The sequence below is a fragment of the Lynx canadensis genome, chromosome D1 (genome assembly GCF_007474595.2).
Source record: "Lynx canadensis isolate LIC74 chromosome D1, mLynCan4.pri.v2, whole genome shotgun sequence".
NCBI lineage: Eukaryota > Metazoa > Chordata > Mammalia > Carnivora > Felidae > Lynx > Lynx canadensis.
This window is the reverse complement of record NC_044312.2, coordinates 109,617,570-109,635,647: the sequence shown is the minus strand read 5'-3', so window position 1 is coordinate 109,635,647 and position 18,078 is coordinate 109,617,570. Positions and strand designations below refer to the sequence as shown.

At 61.6% G+C, this 18,078-nt stretch overlaps 3 protein-coding genes and 1 non-coding gene across 7 annotated transcripts; 3 read left to right on the top strand and 1 right to left on the bottom strand.

Moving 5' to 3' along the window:
- Positions 1-82, bottom strand: TRNAS-GCU. Its single transcript has one exon. It is a non-coding gene; the product is annotated as a tRNA-Ser (tRNA).
- Positions 83-536: 454 nt separating this feature from the next.
- Positions 537-2,793, top strand: B4GAT1 (beta-1,4-glucuronyltransferase 1). The gene is made up of 2 exons (XM_030332271.2): positions 537-1,704; positions 1,950-2,793. Exons 1-2 carry the CDS (start codon positions 649-651, stop codon positions 2,139-2,141), a joined length of 1,248 nt encoding a protein of 415 aa, XP_030188131.1. The 5' UTR covers positions 537-648; the 3' UTR covers positions 2,142-2,793.
- Positions 2,794-3,095: 302 nt separating this feature from the next.
- BRMS1 (BRMS1 transcriptional repressor and anoikis regulator) lies at positions 3,096-10,373 on the top strand. Of its 4 annotated transcripts, XM_030332273.2 has the most exons (11): positions 3,108-3,211; positions 4,598-4,904; positions 5,975-6,120; positions 6,194-6,284; positions 6,450-6,577; positions 6,743-6,822; positions 6,904-7,000; positions 7,583-7,675; positions 8,856-8,920; positions 9,373-9,412; positions 10,099-10,373. In XM_030332273.2, exons 3-11 carry the CDS (start codon positions 5,982-5,984, stop codon positions 10,146-10,148), a joined length of 783 nt encoding a protein of 260 aa, XP_030188133.1. In that variant the 5' UTR covers positions 3,108-3,211; positions 4,598-4,904; positions 5,975-5,981; the 3' UTR covers positions 10,149-10,373. The 4 variants fall into 4 exon arrangements, with proteins under 4 accessions (XP_030188136.1, XP_030188134.1, XP_030188132.1 ...); XM_030332276.2 differs by lacking the exon at positions 4,598-4,904 and having other exon boundaries at positions 3,096-3,211; positions 9,820-10,373; XM_030332274.2 differs by lacking the exon at positions 4,598-4,904 and having other exon boundaries at positions 3,105-3,211; positions 6,937-7,000.
- A 939-nt stretch (positions 10,374-11,312) lies between these two features.
- On the top strand, positions 11,313-16,272 carry RIN1 (Ras and Rab interactor 1). Its single transcript, XM_030333543.1, has 10 exons — positions 11,313-11,486; positions 11,621-11,801; positions 11,902-12,016; positions 12,116-12,188; positions 12,333-12,424; positions 12,582-13,325; positions 13,553-13,858; positions 14,152-14,283; positions 14,423-14,574; positions 15,555-16,272. The coding sequence occupies exons 1-10, from the start codon at positions 11,401-11,403 to the stop codon at positions 16,047-16,049; spliced, it is 2,376 nt and encodes a 791-aa protein (XP_030189403.1). The 5' UTR covers positions 11,313-11,400; the 3' UTR covers positions 16,050-16,272.
- Positions 16,273-18,078: the final 1,806 nt, after the last annotated feature.

Below are 18,078 nucleotides of genomic sequence, written 5' to 3'. Positions count from 1 at the left end.
CGACGAGGATGGGATTCGAACCCACGCGTGCAAAGCACAATGGATTAGCAGTCCATCGCCTTAACCACTCGGCCACCTCGTCCCACGTAGGGCGCCTTGTTCCACACACCCTTATCTCTCATCTCTTCCGCGCCTTCCGAGCCCCCAGCATCCACTCTTCAGTGTGGATTTCGCAGGAGCTGGCGGAGGGAGAGGAGGCGGAAAGAAAGGGGCCTTTTGTGTTCCTTCCCGCCCGCCGCAGCCGCGAACCCGCGCCATCCTTCACCAAGCTGCAACCGAGCTCTGCCACGGTTTCCCTCCCTAAGGCGGGGGCGAGCGCGCCGGGGTTTCAGGACGCGCCTGGTCCAGGGGGTCGCGCACTGACCCGGAGGGAGGGGTGCATACCCCTGGGAACCCGGCAGGCGCGGCCGCGGGCACTTTCAGGGTTTGCAAAGCGCGGCGCGGCGGCGGATGTAGTAGCTCCTCCTCGCGCGCAGGGGGCGAGCTGGCGCACCCCGAGGTCCTCTCGGGAGGGGATGCTACGCCGGGCTCGGCTCGCCTCGGCTCGCTTCGGCTGCGCTCGGCAGGCTGCGGTAAATCCGGGCTTGCGGCGGCTGGCAAAGGCTGCGGCCCGGTGGTCCCTGCTGCGCGCTCGGAGCCCCGAGAGCCATGCAGATGTCCTACGCCATCCGGTGCGCCTTCTACCAGCTGCTTCTGGCCGCGCTAATGCTGGTGGCGATGCTGCAGCTGCTCTACCTGTCGCTGCTGTCCGGGCTGCACGGGCAGGAGGAGCAAGACCAGTATTTCGAGTTCTTTCCCCCGTCCCCGCGGTCCGTGGACCAGGTCAAGGCGCAGCTCCGTACCGCTCTGGCCTCTGGAGGCGTCCTGGACGCCAGTGGCGACTACCGAGTCTACAGGGGCCTCCTGAAGACCACCATGGACCCCAATGATGTGATCCTGGCCACGCATGCCAGCGTAGACAACCTGCTGCACCTGTCGGGCCTGTTGGAGCGCTGGGAGGGCCCGCTATCCGTGTCGGTGTTCGCGGCCACCAAGGAGGAGGCGCAGCTAGCCACGGTGCTGACCTACGCGCTGAGCAGCCACTGCCCTGATATGCGCGCCAGGGTGGCCATGCACCTTGTGTGCCCCTCGCGCTATGAGGCCGCTGTGCCCGATCCCCGGGAACCGGGGGAGTTTGCCCTGCTGCGGTCCTGCCAGGAGGTCTTTGACAAGCTAGCCAGGGTGGCCCAGCCCGGGATCAATTATGCGCTGGGCACCAATGTCTCCTACCCCAATAATCTGCTGAGGAATCTGGCCCGTGAGGGGGCCAACTATGCCCTGGTAATCGACGTGGACATGGTGCCCAGCGAGGGGCTATGGAGAGGCCTGAGGGAAATGTTGGACCAGAGCAAGCAGTGGGCGGGCACAGCGCTGGTGGTGCCTGCCTTTGAGATCCGCCGAGCACGCCGCATGCCCACGAACAAGAACGAGCTGTTGCAGCTCTATCAAGTAGGCGAGGTGCGGCCCTTCTATTATGGGCTGTGCACGCCCTGCCAGGCGCCCACCAACTACTCCCGCTGGGTCAACCTGCCGGAAGAGACCTTGCTGAGGCCTGCCTATGTGGTTCCCTGGCAGGACCCCTGGGAACCATTCTACGTGGCCGGAGGCAAGGTGCCCACTTTCGACGAGCGCTTTCGGCAGTACGGCTTCAATCGCATCAGCCAGGTGCCCAAAAGGGAGAGGGCAGGGGAAAGGGGGTAGGAGGAATGGCGGGCTCTGGGAGCTGCGAGTAGTCCTGGATGGAAAAGAGCCAATGAGGAAGGGCAGTCATAGTTCAGGAGGTGGCTGGATGGTGTGGGAGATCCAGAATGCCTCCAGAGGAGTGGGGATGCTGGAGAGAGGCTTTAGGGATGTCAGTGTTGGCCCTAGAAATGTCATCCAACTTCGCTGACCTGTCTCTCCCCCAACAGGCCTGTGAGCTGCACGTGGCAGGATTTGATTTCGAGGTGCTGAACGAAGGTTTCCTGGTTCATAAGGGCTTCAAGGAAGCTTTGAAGTTCCATCCCCAAAAGGAGGCCGAAAATCAGCACAATAAGATCCTTTACCGCCAGTTCAAACAGGAGTTGAAGGCCAAGTACCCCGACTCCCCTCGTCACTGCTGAGCCCTTCCCTCCCCTAGTCCGAGAAGTCTCAGCCTCTTCCCTCCTTAGGCCGTCCCTCAGGCCTGACAGGGGTAAGAAATGTCACTCCACTTTACAGTGGTAGCTGTGGTGTTGGAACACTGGACTTGAATATGGGGTGCTGGGATCAAGTCCTAGCTTTACCACTAACTAGCTGTGTGGCCTTGAGCAAATCCCATTTCCTCTCTGAGCCTCAGTTATCCCGTCTGTAAAAAGGGAGGTGAAAAATACCTACCTCACAGAACTGTTGGGAGGCTCAGATGAGATGCTACATGTGAAAACATTCTGTAAGCTTCGTACAAATGTGAAGTATTATTAATATTATTACAGTATTATTGTTGTTATTATTATTAACAATCTTGGGTGGGTGGGCAGTAGGAGAGCAAAGAGTATGAACAGGGCAGAACTGGGAAGTCGGAGGACTTAACAAAATGAACTTTTTGGAAAGAAATCAGATGGAGGCGTTGGATTTACTTCTTAGCTTTCGGGCAGAAGCCTACACCTCCTGGTTCTTCCAGGCCTCCGCCTTCAGGAGCTCTGGAGAAAGGAAGGGTCTGCAGGTTCCGTGCCAGATCTGTACCCTCGAACAGGCTGGGCTGGGCTATTTGCCTACCGATGACCATATGTAAATAAATGAGTGTTCACACCTACAGCCGGCTCCGTTACTCTCCCGAACCTGGCGTGCAGGGGGTGGGGTCGCCGGTTCTTCCCTTTCACGCGAGGGGCGGGGGGACCGGGGAAGGAGGTCGCTGCGGACCGAGGGGCGCGGACAGCGGGGCAAGAAAACCACAAGGGCCTTCTCCACCAGCCGTAGGCCTGCGCGAATGTCGGCCGGTTGCTATGGAGACCGGCCCCGCGGTATCCCAGCATGCCTCGCCCCCAGCTGCCCAAATGTGAGCTCGGCGACGGGCGCCTCCTGATCGCGTACACGGAAGTGCGGCGGGCCCCGCCTCCCGGGGAAGAGGCAAAGGCGCGACGCTTCCGGGAGGCCGGCGGCCGCGGGCACCTCTTAGGGAGTTTCAGGCGTCAACCCGGAGGCCCCACTCGCCGCGGTGCGTAACGCTGCTCCTGGCACCTGGTTCGGCCCCTCTGGCCAGTGGGTCGGAGCTAGCCCAGTCAGGGCGGAAGCGGGGACCTAACCGGCCGGACGCGTGCGGCGCCGCGGGGCCGCAGCTGGCCGCCGAAGAGCCAGTGATTGCCCCGCCCGCGGCGCCGGCGCAGACGGGAATGGAACGGGGCGGGAGGGTCCTGGCGCGCCGCGCCGCGCCGGGTCTGGGTTGGCTTCCTCGAGGGAGAAGAATCGGTCTTCTGTAGAGGCCTGCCCTCGAAATGCTTGCTCACCTTCTAAAAATATAAATTGAGTGTGCCCAGCGCCTTACAAGTTTCCTTTCCGTCCCTTTTCCCTTGCAATCTTTACAACACTCAGAATGGCGAGGGTTACCCTCTTTTTGCACCAGGGTAAGGAGGGGAGGTTGTGATTAAATTGGCTCACTCGTTAGAATCAGAGACCGCTGGAGACAAAGTAAACGTATACATTTAACAATGAAGAGGGATTGCAAAATTTGGGAACTGCAGGAACTGGGGCTTGACAATGGGAAAGATGAGGCTGGTTTGGAGAACTGAGGGTTTTCAGGTCAGGTTCAGATCATTTGTGAAATCATTGAGGAATGTGACTAAACCGTCCTGTGAGCCAGTTATTTTACAGAACTGGAATTGGTGTCGAGGAAAGCGAACAGTACCTGGTGGGTTTGCTACCACTACAGGGCCCTGGGGCGACCAAGAAATAAATGCCTGCCCTGAAAGAGTGTGCTTTGTTTAATTTTTTTTTACGTTTCTTTCTGAGAGAGAGAACGCGAGCGAGCTTGAGCGGGGGAGGGGCAGAGAGAGAGAGAGAGGGAGACAGAATCTGAAGCCGGTTCCAGGCTCTGAGCTCTCAGCATAGAGCTGGAAGAGGGGCTTGAACTCACAAACCGCCAGATCATGACCTGAGCCGAAGTCAGTCGCTCAACTGACTGAGCCACCCAGGCGCCCCAAGAGTGTGCTTTGTTTAGTTTGTATTCGCACGTGCTCTAGCCGTGAAGTGAGTAAGTACTATGCCGGATGAATAAGGTACATGTGCATCCCTGCCCTGGTGAGGCTTCTAGCCTGGTTGGGCAAACGTGAAAATGGGCAGGGAGGACACGTAAATAAATAGGGCTTCCCGGAGGGAGTGGTGTCTACATGCATGTAAAGGACTACAAAGCCGTGCCCGGGGAAGTGGAACATCACCAAATGGAAGCCTCCAGTAGGCAGAGAGATTATCTGTTGAGAGGACTATTTAGTCTTCCTCGTAGGTGACCTCTTGGCAGCATTGTTACCGCTCCTTCCTCCTAAAATTCTTTCTCCCATGGCTGAATTTTTCCTCTTCCGCCTCTTGCTAATTTCCTTCTCCTTTGCAGGGGTTTCATCATCTGTCCCTTTGGTGACCCTGGGAGTTCCATCATGGACCTCTTCTCCACACATTCTGCCCTGCTGGTTGCACCCTCTCCCAAGGCCTGAAGAACTCACTATATGCTGATGACCATCACATCTCTGCAGCCCAGACTTCTCTCTGAGGCTTACACTCCTCTGCCCCCCACCCTGCCCTTTCTCTCGTTTTGGGGTCTCTGTACATGCTATTCGGTCTGCTTGGAAAGTTCCCTCCCCAGCCATCCCAGCTCATCTGTCTGCAAGCCCTCCCTGCTGACGCAGCAAGGATCTGCCTCTGTAAGCCCTCACTGTTGGAGCAAGCTCCAGGTTCCAGTTAGATGGCTCTGCCATATGCCCCCCTCCCCAGTCTTAACTCTTCTCACACCACAGTACAGTTCCGCTTCTCTGCCTCTCTCCCAGGAACCTGTAAACTTGAGGTCCGTCTCAAGTTGTTTATTTGCCTCGTTGACCACAGCACCTGCCGTACTGTCCGACGGTCCCTGGCGTATATTAGACCTTTAGTAAATATCAGATGAGTGTCTAAAAGAAGGAATGATTAATAGTGTTCGTTCTTGCTGAGAAGTCAACTAAGATAAGCACTAAAAAATACTGGCACTGGGCACGAGGAGGTTGTCGCTTAAGACCACATGATTCGCCTCAGCCGAGGGCGATGCATGGAGAAATGGAATGGAACACCCTGGGGGATTCAAGAGTAGAAACAGCCAGAGCCTTGAAGAGTGTAGCTGTGAAGTGGGAGATGGGGAGCGGTTAAGTGGAATGGGGCAAGGTCTTGTGTTTCTGCTGTTTCTAAATGGTGGGGGGGGGGGGGGGGCACTGATCACGCCTGAAGTTTCATGGGAAGGAGCCATCAAGAGGGAGAGCTGCAGGAGCAGTGGAGATGGGGACGCTGTTAGCCTGAGGCTCCAGAGGAAGCAGAAGGACGTGGGCTTTGACCCAGAGCACAGTGAGAGGACAAGAGGATTGCAGAATGTTCTCCAAAAGAAAAGTGAGGTCGTTCCAGGCAGAGGGATCAGCAGGAAGGCGTGAAGAGGAGGAAGGGATGGTGTACTTAACGACTGACCCTTAGATAGTGGGGTGAGGGAAATGGACCAGTGCAGTCACAAGTTTGGGCCCAGTCCCAGAGGCAGTGGGGAACCCATCCTCGGTGTTTCCCATCTTCTGGACCATCCCCTTGGCCGGCATTCCGCAGACTGGCATCGCCAACAGCGTCCAAGGATGTGAGCGTTTCCACGGCTCCCAGGCTTCCGGGAGATGTGCAGACAGGGCTTGGTTCGACCCCCGGCAGGGCCAGTCTCCTGCTTGGAACTAAGGGCAGTGGCAAGTGATGGCTCCCCTCCTTCTCCCAGAGCCCAGATGCCCGTGCAGCCTCCAGGCAAAGACACAGAAGAGATGGAAGCAGAGGGTGATTCAGCCGCCGAGATGAACGGGGAGGAGGAAGAGAGCGAGGAGGAACGGAGCGGCAGCCAGACTGAGTCAGAGGAGGAGAGCTCAGGTGAGCCCCCACGGCATACACCCCGGTGCCCACCCGCTCCTCCCCAGCCAGCCTGACCGGCCTCTTGTCCCAGAGATGGACGATGAGGACTACGAGCGGCGTCGCGGCGAGTGCGTCAACGAGATGCTGGACCTGGAGAAGCAGTTCTCAGAGCTAAAGGAGAAGTGAGTGGAGGGCGCCCAGGGCTGGGTCTTCGGGAACCCGGGGTGAGGAGGCAGCGGGCCTGGTGCCGGGCCGGGGTGGCCGAGGGCCTCACGCGCGGGGCCTGCCACGGAGCAGGCGCTTGGCCTCGTGTTTGAGGGACAAACATGCTGCCTTTTACCCCCCAGGTTGTTCAGGGAACGGCTGAGTCAGCTGAGGGTGCGGCTGGAGGAAGTGGGGGCTGAGAGAGCGCCTGAATACACAGAGCCTCTGGGGGGGCTGCAGCGGAGCCTCAAGATCCGCATTCAGGTGGCAGGTCTGCGGGCTGTCCTGTGCTCTGGACCCCCTCCCTCCTCCTCTGCCAGAGCCCATGGTTCCCTTCTTTTCTCATCCCTGCCCTGCCCAGCCCTGCTCCTGGCTCCCCTTTTTGGAGCCCCGGGTCCCTGGCCAAGCGGGGCCTCCCATCTCCCTCCCCCTGCAGGGATCTACAAGGGCTTCTGCCTGGACGTGATCCGGAATAAGTACGAGTGTGAGCTGCAGGGAGCCAAGCAGCACCTGGAGGTGAATGGGGCTGGGCGCTGGGGGAGGCAAACGGAAGTGGCTGGGCCCTGCAGCCCTGCTGAGCGGCCCCACCCCTTCCAGAGTGAGAAGCTGCTGCTCTACGACACCCTGCAGGGGGAGCTGCAGGAGCGGATCCAGAGGCTGGAAGAGGACCGCCAGAGCCTGGACATCAGCTCTGGTGAGGCTGCCCTGGGCCCTGCTCTGTCCGTGCCCACCCCTTGGCGGGGCCTCCGCTGCCCTGCCCGCCCGAGGGGCGTGGAGGAGGACCTGCTTCTTGGGGTCACTGTGGGGGCTAAGTGGAACCAGGCACAGAAAGGACCCGGCCCAGTGCCTGGTGTAGAGTGGAGGCTCACAAAGAATGGGTCTCCGTACCCTCCTCGGCCCCTGCTCTCTTTCCAGAACAGGAGGTGTCATTCTGACGCACCCGCCCGTACAAGAGCCACAGTCCCTTCTGCGTCCACAGCGCCTGTGTTCGTATGGGGTCCTAAAGAGGCCAGAATTGTCATTGTCCCACTGTCCCCTAAACAATTGAAGAAACCGGGCTCACCAAAGTGCAGCGACCTCTCTCCCTGGCCTGCACAGCTGTGCCATCTGGGCCTGAGCTCAGCTTCCAAGCCCCGGGCGAGGGTGCCCTCCACCGCCGCGGGAGGCAGAGGAGGGGTCAGGGACGGCCTGGCTCGCATGAAAGGCCCAGGCTACAAGGGTAGGGTGCCCCGGGGGCTCTGGCGCCTCGCTCCTAACTCCGGGTCTGGGGGCACAGAGTGGTGGGATGACAGACTCCATGCCGGAAGCAGTGCAAAGACTTGGGATTCTCTGCCGCCCAGCAAGAGGAAGAAGGCGCCTCTCGTTTCTGGTATCCTTCCACCCACGAGCACCCAAACTGGGCAGGACGTCCAGACTGGGGGGGGGGGGGGGCGGGTGGAAGACACGGAGGACAGAGTCAGACTAGACGCATTTATGGTCATTTGGCCTCACGTAGCCCTGTCCAGGCAAATCCAACCATCAGGGAGTTTCTGTGGGGCCCTGGGTCTCTCCTGGGCTGTGTGGACCCTAGAGACACAGGAGTGTCCATTCAGTGACTCCCCATAACTTCTTTTGAGGCCCTTCTGGCTTTCCCACAACGTGCCATCCCGGACAGGTCCCAGACTGTCCCACCACCCCACCCACCCCCACTTTCCACCCTCGGGATGCCTTGCTGCCCATCTCTGCCCCTCCGGTGCTTGTCTCACATGTTACCTCCTCTGTGAAGCCTCTCCTGGTTCCCTCCCCCCCCCCCCCCCGCCTCCCCAGTGGCTATGGCTTCTCTCTCCTCTGCACCCCCGTGGCCTAAACTGGGGGCACCCGCATCCCATATAGGAATAGTTGCCTGTCACCTTAGGCATGAGCCCTTTCAGCCCAGGGTCTGCTGAGCCTCTGTCCCTCCTGACGTCCAGCACGGACTTGAATGGAATTCTCATGCCCTTGTCTCCACACTGGGTGTTCCCGCGGCCTCAGGTTCTCGGGGCGCTGGCTGCCTGGTGATGGCAGGCAGTCCAGGCTGGGAGGGAGGAGACAGGGCTGCAAGGCCTTGACGGGTGAATGGAGGTGAGGGCATGCAGATATCAGGTACAGAGGACAGAGCGGATGGTCCCCAGAGGGGAGCGTGAGACCAGGGGAGGGTCACCTCCACGGTGGAAGAGACTGGAGTGTATGTGTAGAAGGGGCCGGATGAGGGGTCAGAACAGAAGGAGCAAGGTCCCTGAGTGGGTGGGATGGGTGTTGGACCGCTGACCTTTAAACTGGAGAGAGGAGGTGAGGGGGAGCCAAGGGTAGGTAGGGGTGTGGCTCCGTACCCCCCATAGGTCCCACCCCAAGAACCTGGGAACCAAGAGGTAGGAGGCGGAGCCTGCTTTCTAACTCTGGTCCTGAGCCCCTCCCCACTGTGGTGCCGCCTCCCCCAAGTGTTGGAGCTCCGGGGCAGAGGGGCAGAGGGGCAGAGGCCTGTTGCCTACCCCCTCCACTGGGCTTCCTGCTTTCCTTGACCCCCGCTGCAGGTCCTTACATCGTGTACATGCTGCAGGAGATTGACATCCTGGAGGACTGGACGGCTATCAAAAAGGTGGGGCCGGCACCCCCTGCTTTGGTCTTGCAGGCTCACCACACGTGGGCTTCCTGAGGGCCCGAGAGCTCTGCTCGTCCCTCGGCACCTCCTGCCTTCAGCCCAGGTCCCCTGGCATCGCTGTCAGCTCACAGGCCCCCCCTTTGCCTGAGGCTTCCCTGCAAGAGGGACCTTTTAGTCTGTGTCCGCCCCTTCCTCCTTCCAGGGCAGGTTTTGATGGGATAGGAGGAAGGGAGGGAGGGAAGGCGGGAAGGCAGCTGGGCTGGCCTGGCCTCTGACTGGGAGACCACATCACAGCCTTGCCTAGAAAGGGTCCTCCGCTCCCCACCCGTGTGGGTGCGGCACTGACCCGGCAGCCTCCCCCCGCCCCCGCCCAGAGGCTGACGTGGAGGAGGGCACCTGCCAAGCCGGAGGCAGACTCTCAAGGGGGGCTCTTCTTCTCACCCACCCAGGCTAGGGCGGCTGTGTCCCCTCAGAAGAGAAAAGCAGATGGTAAGAACCACAGGAGCTGCTCTGCCTCCTGCCGCCCCCCTCCCCCAGCCCAGCCTCCTAGAAAGGAGCCCGGAAAGAGGCAGTGCTTGTGTCAGATCAGTGGCCCCAGTTAGAGCGGTCTGGGTCTGAGGGCACTTTGGGAGTTTGGGGAGCAGGAGCCAGGGTGGGGGTGGGGAAGCTCTCGGTCGATGGGGCTAGGGGATGGAGCCCCCCACAGCCAGGACTGGTCAGGGAGGGCTGGAATGCTGAGCCCCAGCAGTGGGGTGGCCCTGGTGGGCCCATGGCCGTGGAGCTGCCCTGGGCCAGACCGAGGCTGCTCCTCCCAGCCCCCCGCAGGCAATGGTGCTCCTCGCTTTTTGGTTCACCTTTTCACCTGTGGCGATTTTCCCCCTCCCGCCTTCCCTCAGGACCTTGACCCTGCTGTTCAGAGCCTAGGGGCCCCTCAGAGCAGCTGGCAGCAACCCCAGGAATTGCATTTTCCTGCTGTGGGAAGGCGGACTGACAAACCCCTCAGGGTCTAGCCAGACAGCTCCCTGGTGTGCTGCTGGGCCGTCCTCTCCAGCCACCACTGGTCTGGACTCCTCTGCCCTCCTCGGAGGCCTGCACAGCTGTGGCCCAGAGCCGCCCTAGCCAGGCAAGACTGTCTCCTCCGTCCCCAGTGAGCCCGCCACCTTCCCCTCCCAAAGGTCAGCCTCCTCTGTGCCCTCCCAGACAAAGAAGATGTGGCTCATCTTAAGCCAAAGCAACATCCTCTCTGCTGACCTCGGACCAGTCACTGAGCCAGTGATCGGGGCCCCACTTCGTGGGATCTCTGACCCGGGAGTTATATTTTGGGGGCCTGTCTCTCCTGGCTGTCGCTAGAGACGAGAAGGCTCCCCGAGTCTTCTCAAGGAGGTTCTTGGTATCTGTCTCCCGGATTTCAGGGACTGGAATTAAAACCTTTCCTGGGACTCTGCCATGACCTATGTGTGTCTGATTTATGCCTTGCGAGGGAATCAGGGCTCTCATGGGGGGAGCCTGAGTCGGGCAGTCTCTTCTGAGGTCCCTGGTACCTTCCTACAGCAGGAGCCTACCTGCTCTGAGTCGGGGTATAGAGAGGGTAAGGGGGTGGCTCTCCCACCATACCCTCCAGGAGTGGGGGACCGGGCCCTGGATGACCAGGGGCTCGTGAGCAAAGCCCAAAGCAACATGTGGCACAGGCAGACCACGTGTTCTGGGGTGGAGAAGGGGACCGTGTGCTCTGTGCTTGGAGACTGGGTCATGCCTGCACCTGCCCCAGTCACTTGGCAGATTGGTGAGGCAGGCTGGCCGGGCCTGTGTGCGTAGGAGGCAGCTGGCAGCACCGTGTGCTGACGACCTCACAACCAAACCCCCCCCCCCCCCCCCATTTAGCGCCGAGTGTTAGAACCACCCCCAGAACCTCAGTTAAGCAAAGGGGTTAGTTTCCATGGAGACACAGCATCCTTTCTCCATAGCAACCTGATATTCCAAAACCTAAGTTAGGCTGGGGGGATGAGTCATCTGTGACCAGCAGGGGGTGCTCTCCCACAGGGCTGACCCCAAGACCACGCACAGATGAGCAATTGACCACAGACTTAAAGGTGCCCCAAGGGCAAGACTTGGGCCTGTGGGGACCCAGAAGGGCCCAGCTTAACCCCTTCCCGCCTGCCTGTGTGGTTTGGGGAGGCTGGTAAGGCTTCAGGATGCACTGTGCGGGGGTGGTGGCCCCGCAGCTGGGGCTCCTGGGGTGGCACTTCTACGGAGGGGGATGCCTGCCCCCTTAGGCTGGGCCCAGAACAAAGAAGAAGTGGGCACTGCCCAGGCTGAGTGGACACACAAGAGTTAACTGGCGGGCGTGACAGGGCGAACCGCCCTCAGGAAGTGTTACTCACCACCGGGAATGTGAGCGCGCTGTTGCCTTGGGGGCTGGATTCTCTTCCTGAGTCCTGGGAGAAACCGGGAGAGAGAAACCGAAGGAGCTCCCAGCCATGGAAACCCCTGGGGAGCCAGAAGCAGGCCCTCTCGGAGCCCACAGCCTGTCCAACTTCGCACCTGGGCACCCGGAGAGAGAAAAGTTAGTGAAGTTGGAAGGGCGGCCCGGTGGGGCAGGGAGGGACGGCAGTCTGTCCCGGGGCAGAGAAGGAGGAAAGGGTCGGGCAAGGGTCCCACCCCCCCGGACCCCTGCTCCAATCTGGTGACCACTCCTAGGCCAGCCCAGGACCCGCTCTACGACGTGCCTGGGGCCAGCGGGGGGCCGGCGGGTGGGCCCCAGCGGCCCGGGCGCCCCGTGAGCCTGCGGGAGCGCTTGCTGCGCACACGGCCCGTGTGGCTGCAGCTCCGGGCCAACGCGGCGGCTGCACTGCACGTGCTGAGGACTGAGCCCCCGGGGGTGAGTCTGGCCCCTGACCCCAGGACTGGCCAGCGGAGGGTGGCGGGGGGAGAGAGGCTGGACACGGAGGTCCCGAGCCTCCAACCCCTGTCCCTTGCAGACGTTCCTGGTGCGGAAATCTAACACTCGTGGGTGTCAGGCCCTGTGCGTGAGGCTGCCCGAGGCCAGCGGCCCTTCGTTTGTCTCTAGCCACTACATCCAGGAGAGCCCTGGGGGTGAGCGGGACTGGCCTGGGGGGTAGGGGCTGGAAGCAGTCAGGGCAGGGCACGGGGGTGTTCCCCAGAAAACAACCACACTTCCCGTCCGTCTCTCAGGCGTCTCCTTGGAGGGCTCAGAGCTCACGTTCCCAGACCTGGTCCAGCTCATCTGTGCCTACTGCCATACCCGGTGAGCCTGGCCGCAGGGCGCCTGGTCTGCGTTGGTCCCTGCTCCCTGGGACGTCCTGTCCTCCCAGCCCCTCCAGGTCCTGCTAGCCCCCAGAGCCCTGAACATCCCTCACCCCTGGCTTTCTGTTTCCCTCTCTGGCCTCAGGGACATCCTTCTCCTCCCACTCCAGCTCCCCAGAGCCATCTGCCAGGCAGCCACCCACAAGGAACTGGAAGCCATCTCCCATCTGGGCATCGGTAAGGGGTCCTCTGCTACCCATTGCACAGATGGACAAGCTGAGGCCAAGGGGGAAGGAGAAGGCACATGGGCACACAGCCTGAGCCTGTGCCTTTCCCTCGGTCGGGCACCCTCCCCAAGCCTCCCTGAGACCCCCAAATGCTTTCTCTTCCCTAGAGTTCTGGAGCTCCTCCCTCAATACCAAGGCTCAGCCGGGCCTGTCTGAAGGCCCGCTGCTGCCCCGGCTGAAGCCCCGGTCCCCGCAAGAGCTGGACCAGGGCACAGGAGCCGCCCTGTGCTTCTTCAATCCCCTGTTCCCAGGGGACCTGGGCCCCACCAAGCGGGAGAAATTCAAGAGGAGCTTCAAAGTACGCGTGTCCACGGAGACCTCCAGCCCTCTGTCTCCACCTGCCGTGCCACCTCCCCCGGTCCCCGTGCTGCCGGGGGCAGCCCCCAACCAGACAGAAAGGTTACCCCCTCACCAGCTTCTGCGGAGGGAGAGCTCTGTGGGGTACCGTGTGCCAGGGAGTGCCAGCCCCAGCCTCCCACCCCTGCCCTCCCTCCAGGAGGTAGACTGTGGCTCCCCCAGCAGCTCAGAAGAAGAGGGGGCGCCAGGGTCCCGGGGAAGCCCAGCCACCTCACCCCGCCTGGGCCGCCGCCGCCGCCGGCCGCTGCTTCGGTCCATGAGCTCTGCCTTCTGCTCCCTGCTGGCCCCGGAGCGGCAGGTGGGCCGGGCAGCCACGGCGCTGGTGGAGGACCGACACACGGCCGTCGGCCAGCTGGTGCAGGACCTGCTGACCCAGGTGCGGGCCGGCCCCGAGCCCCGGGAGCTGCAGGGTGTCCGAGAGGCACTGAGCCGGGCTCGGGCCATGCTGAGCGCGGAGCTGGGCCCTGAGAAGCTGCTGCCACCTGAGAGACTGGGTGAGACTCCGGCCCAGGCTTCACAGGCTCGGCCCACCTCTCCATTCATTCCAGCGCTACCCATTCCCCGCCTCTCCCCTGCTATTCTCCCACCTCCCCAGGTCTCCCCCTCCCTTTCACCTCTCTTCCTCCCCGACTACACCCCCCCTCCCCCTCCCCTCCGCCCTGGGACTCTGGCTCCCACTCGCACCCTCGTTCCCCTGACCCCGGCCGCCTCTCCCCCGCAGAACACATCTTGGAGAAGTCTCTGCATCGCTCCGTGCTCAAGCCTCTCAGGCCCATCCTGGCGGCCCGCCTGCGGCGCCGGCTTTCTGCCGACGGCTCCCTGGGCCGCCTGGCTGAGGGCCTCCGCCTGGCTCGGTCCCAGGGCCCCGGAGCCTTTGGGTCCCACCTGAGCCTGCCCTCCCCGGGAGAGATGGAGCAGGTGCGTCAGAAGCTGCTGCAGCTGCTCCGTGCCTACTCACCCAGTGCCCAGGTCAAGAGGCTCCTGCAGGCCTGCAAGCTGCTCTACACAGCCCTGAGGACCCAGGCCGGTAGGCCCCCTCCTACCACTCCCTGCCAGCCCCCTGCCGAGTGGGGGGGGGGCGCAGAAATTCCAGAACAGCACAGGTGGGGGGATGGGTCCAACACTCCCATCTCACAGATGGTGCCACTGAGGCCCAGAGAGTAGAGCCTCCTCGCCACAGCCCCTCTCGGTGGTTGCCATAGAGACCACATCACCCAAGGCCCGGCGGGTGGAGGGGAGGGTCACCGTATGAGGCAACGCGTGGATGCCGACCCTGGGACCCCAGAGGAGTCTGAAGCTTCCTCCTCTACCACCCCACAGGGGAGGGGGCAGGGGCAGACGCGTTCCTCCCGCTGCTGAGCCTCGTCCTGGCCCAGTGCGACCTTCCCGAGCTGCTGCTGGAGGCTGAGTACATGTCAGAGCTTCTGGAGCCCACCCTGCTCACCGGAGAGGGTGAGGGAGCCCCTCCTCGGGCCGCCTGCCTCTGTCTGTGGGGGGCCGGGGTGCCTTAGGGGCCCCCGAGTAGGTGGTGGGGGCTGGGGAAGGGTCACCCACCCTCAGCCTGAGCTACATTCTTCCCCTCGTGTCCCAGGTGGTTACTACCTGACCAGCCTCTCGGCCAGCCTGGCCCTGCTGAGTGGCCTGGACCAGGCCCACATGCTCCCCCTGAGCCCCTCCCAGGAGCTACAACGTTCCCTCAGCCTCTGGGAGCAGCGCCGCCTGCCTGCCACCCACGGCTTCCAGGTAACAGGGCCTCCACGTTGCCCCCCCCCCCACCGCCAAGCCCCCAGGGGGTGGGGTGGGGGGGTAGGGGTGGGGCAGGGGTGCCTGTTGGTTCTGGCACCTTCCTGCGCAGTCCCCTCCTTTTCCCAGTGAGACCCAGCAGGGGAAATTCTGGTCCTACATCACCGTGCCGGAGAAACAGCACCCTGTGTGGACCCAATGTCAAAGCCTAGCCTTTCTAGACAGGGTGCATTCCATGTGCCGGCACCGTGCTCCGTGCTCTAGGGGCTCAGCCCCGCAGCTTCATAGAAACTCTGAAGTTTCTATTATTAGGACCATTACTCTCTCCATTCTACAGATAAGGAAACGGACAAGACACGGGGAGGGAAAGGGACACGGGTGGCAAATTCAAGCCCCAAATCCTGGCTTCCAGCCCCCACATGGGGCTCTGGCCTTCCCTGGAGTCAGGCTCCCCGCCCATGCTCCCCTCACCTTCCCCTCCATCCAGTCAAGGGATCCTTCCTAGCCTTGGTTAAGAGTTTAGACGTTGTAGCCAGATCCTGGGTTCAAGTCCGGGCGGGCTCTGCTACTTTCTGTTTGCAGGAGCGTGGGCAAGTTATGTCACCCCTTTGTGCCTCGATTTCTTTATCTATAAAATGAGGTCATGGTACTTACCTCGTGGGGTGGATGTCAGACTTAAATGAGTTCATGCAGGACGAGTGCTGAGGGCACAGGGTAGTAAGGTTGTTAGGCTCCCTGCAGGGGCGTGCGGGAGCCATCCTCCCGGCCTGCCCGCAGCTATGACCCACTAGCCAACACAGCTCTCTCCCTTCCTCAGAGCCCTGCTTGAAGCTCACCTTGTCCAAAAAGCTTCTGTCACTTGGTTCTACCGCTGGATCTATACCACCCAGTGCGGAGTCTGCACTGGGGGCCTCAAGCTCTGTGGGCAGATATGTACCAGGCAGGATTGAGCTCTCGTTTTCGCTTCTCCTCCTGCACAGCACCTCCTCCGAGTGGCCTATCAGGACCCCAGCAGTGGCTGTACCTCCAAGACCCTGGCTGTGCCCCCAGGGGCCTCAGTTGCCACCCTGAACCAGCTCTGTGCCACGAAGTTCCGAGTCACCCAGCCTGACACATTCGGCCTCTTCCTGTACAGGGAACAGGGCTACCACCGCTTGTCTCCTGGAGCCCTGGTCCACAGGCTTCCCACAACCGGCTACCTCGTCTATCGCAAGGCCGAGCGGCCCGACACCCACGGGGCCGCACCTGGGGCTACGACAGAGAGGGACAGTGGGGAGCTGGAGGCAGGGGGCAGGGAGGAGGAGGAAGGGGGCCGGGGAGATGGGATCATCGAGGTCAAGGCCGGTCCTGGGGACAGCAGGGGAGAGTCTGAGACAACTGCCGAGAGGGTGCAGGGAAGCGTGGGCCAGGCCAGGGGGGGCCCTGCCCCACCGGGGGGACCAGAGGCTGAGGGAAGGAGAGCAGCAGAGGAGTAGCCGGGAGCGGCCAGAAGGGCCATTTGGGACAGAAAACCCTGAGCTTGCTGGGAAGGCCTTTCAGAGCCGGCCATCAGCCCCACCCCGGGCCGCTCCCGTGTCCGCCACCAGCTCTGTCTGACATTTGTCTCTGTGATCACACCTGCTGGGGTGGTCCCCAGACCGCAGCTGTCGCCCCAGAGCACCGGAATAAAGCGGAGGGGGGTCTCCCCGCCGGAGGTCAGCCAGCCTGTAGTGGTCAGTGTGCCCGACCTCTGGCAAAGGAATGGGGCACTACGCAGGCAGCCCTTCCAGGCTGGGGGCTTCAAGGCCCTGAAAGGCTTCACCTCCTCCGGGGAGCCCAGTCCAGCCCCAGCCTGCCTAGAGGGCCGGCAGCTCCCAGCTTCAGTGTCCTCACCTGCAGAGTGGAGGTGCCATTGCTGCCCTGCCTTCTCGCCGAAGTCCTGCGGGGGTCAAGTGGACGGCTTTGCTCCAAAGCAGAGCTCAGACTGGAGGCAAGGGGAGGGAGGGAGGTGGGATGTTAGCAGGACCCCCTCCAAGGGTCTGTTGTCTGCATTCACCGAAGGTTCTCGCCAGCGTGGGGGAGATCCTGGAGATCGGGCTCTGCCCAGAGAGCACCCAGGCCCCAGTCTTTCCTCAAGATGGGAGATCCTGCCAGTGCCCTTGCATCCGAGGGGTATTGGACAGGGGAAGTGGGCTTCTGAAATGGAGGCGGTAGGGGCGGGGGGTGCTCGGAAACCATTTTCTCCGCACTTAACTCTTTTGGACCTCACAAGAGATTTCCCGGGAGGCTGGGCATGACTTATGCCACAGGGAGGCTTGGGAAAATGACTCCTGAGATACGGCACAGCAGCCAAACCAGGGTGTCCGGCTCCAACTACGCCCTCGGTTGTAAAGCACCGATAAATTAACCCTAAAGGCCCCACAGCCCCAAGGGGGTTCCAGAGCAGGGAGCAAATCCGAGCAAAGACAATGCCAGTAACGACCACCAGGGGGTGCGTGTGGCCCAGGAAGTGGCAGAGGGGGTAATTTAGAGGGGTGAGGACGTCTCGAGGGCTGCATACCCTCGCAGCCTCCGGGCAACCTGAGGACAATGCAGGGGCAGTCAGTGCAGGCTCCCTCGGAGTCCGGGATCTGGGTGAGACAAACTTCATAGGGATCACTCCCTGGGAAGGAACTGTCCCCTGCTGGAAGGACCCCAGCCAGTCTCTGGGGGCACTGCCTCAGGTGCTGAACAGGAAGGGACATCAGACCACCACGTGTGTCAGTCATGACAGCTAGAGGTAGAAATCCTGGACGCTGGATTTCGGATAATCCAGATACAGACACCACGAGATCTGGGTGCAGGGCTCCCAAATTTCTCACTAGGCCATCGGCCACTCTACCCTCTCCACCCCCCACCCCCGCTCCAAGCTTCTTGCTGGTTGGGAGTCTCCCTCTTTTGTACGCCCTCTCTCCCTGTCCCAAGCCCACCCCCAGTGCCTCGGACAGGGCTGGGCACCACAGAGGCACTCAATAAATGGGAAGCCGGGAGGTTAAGGGAGGGCCGGGTTCTGGGAACCAAACACAGGATGTCTCAAATTCAGTTCCAGAGGAAGACCTAGAACGGTTGCCAGGGGTGCTCAGAGAACCCCAGGGCCGGATGTGGAGCTCGTCTCACGGGAACTAGGACCGGCAGAGGCTTCTGAGCCCCTGCAAGCCCGTCCTAATCCCTTCTGTGCTCAATCTCAATTCCTGGCTCTAGAAACTCAGCAACACCCCTAGCAGTGGCTCATCGGAGCGCCGCCAGGCCCGGCCAGAGGGAAACAATGTGATCTGGCAATAACAGCAGGCTGTGTGCTGGGATTCAGCCTCGCCCCTCCCTCAACCCTGCCTCCCACCTTTGGCCTTCTGGAAGAGGAAGTCACCCGAGAGGTGCCACACCTTGCCCGGCACCCACTGCTGCAGAGCAGGGCCAGACATTCGGCTCCCAAGGAGCAGCTAAGTCATTTCCTCACTTGGAAATGTTGCTCTCGTCACCCCTAGAGTC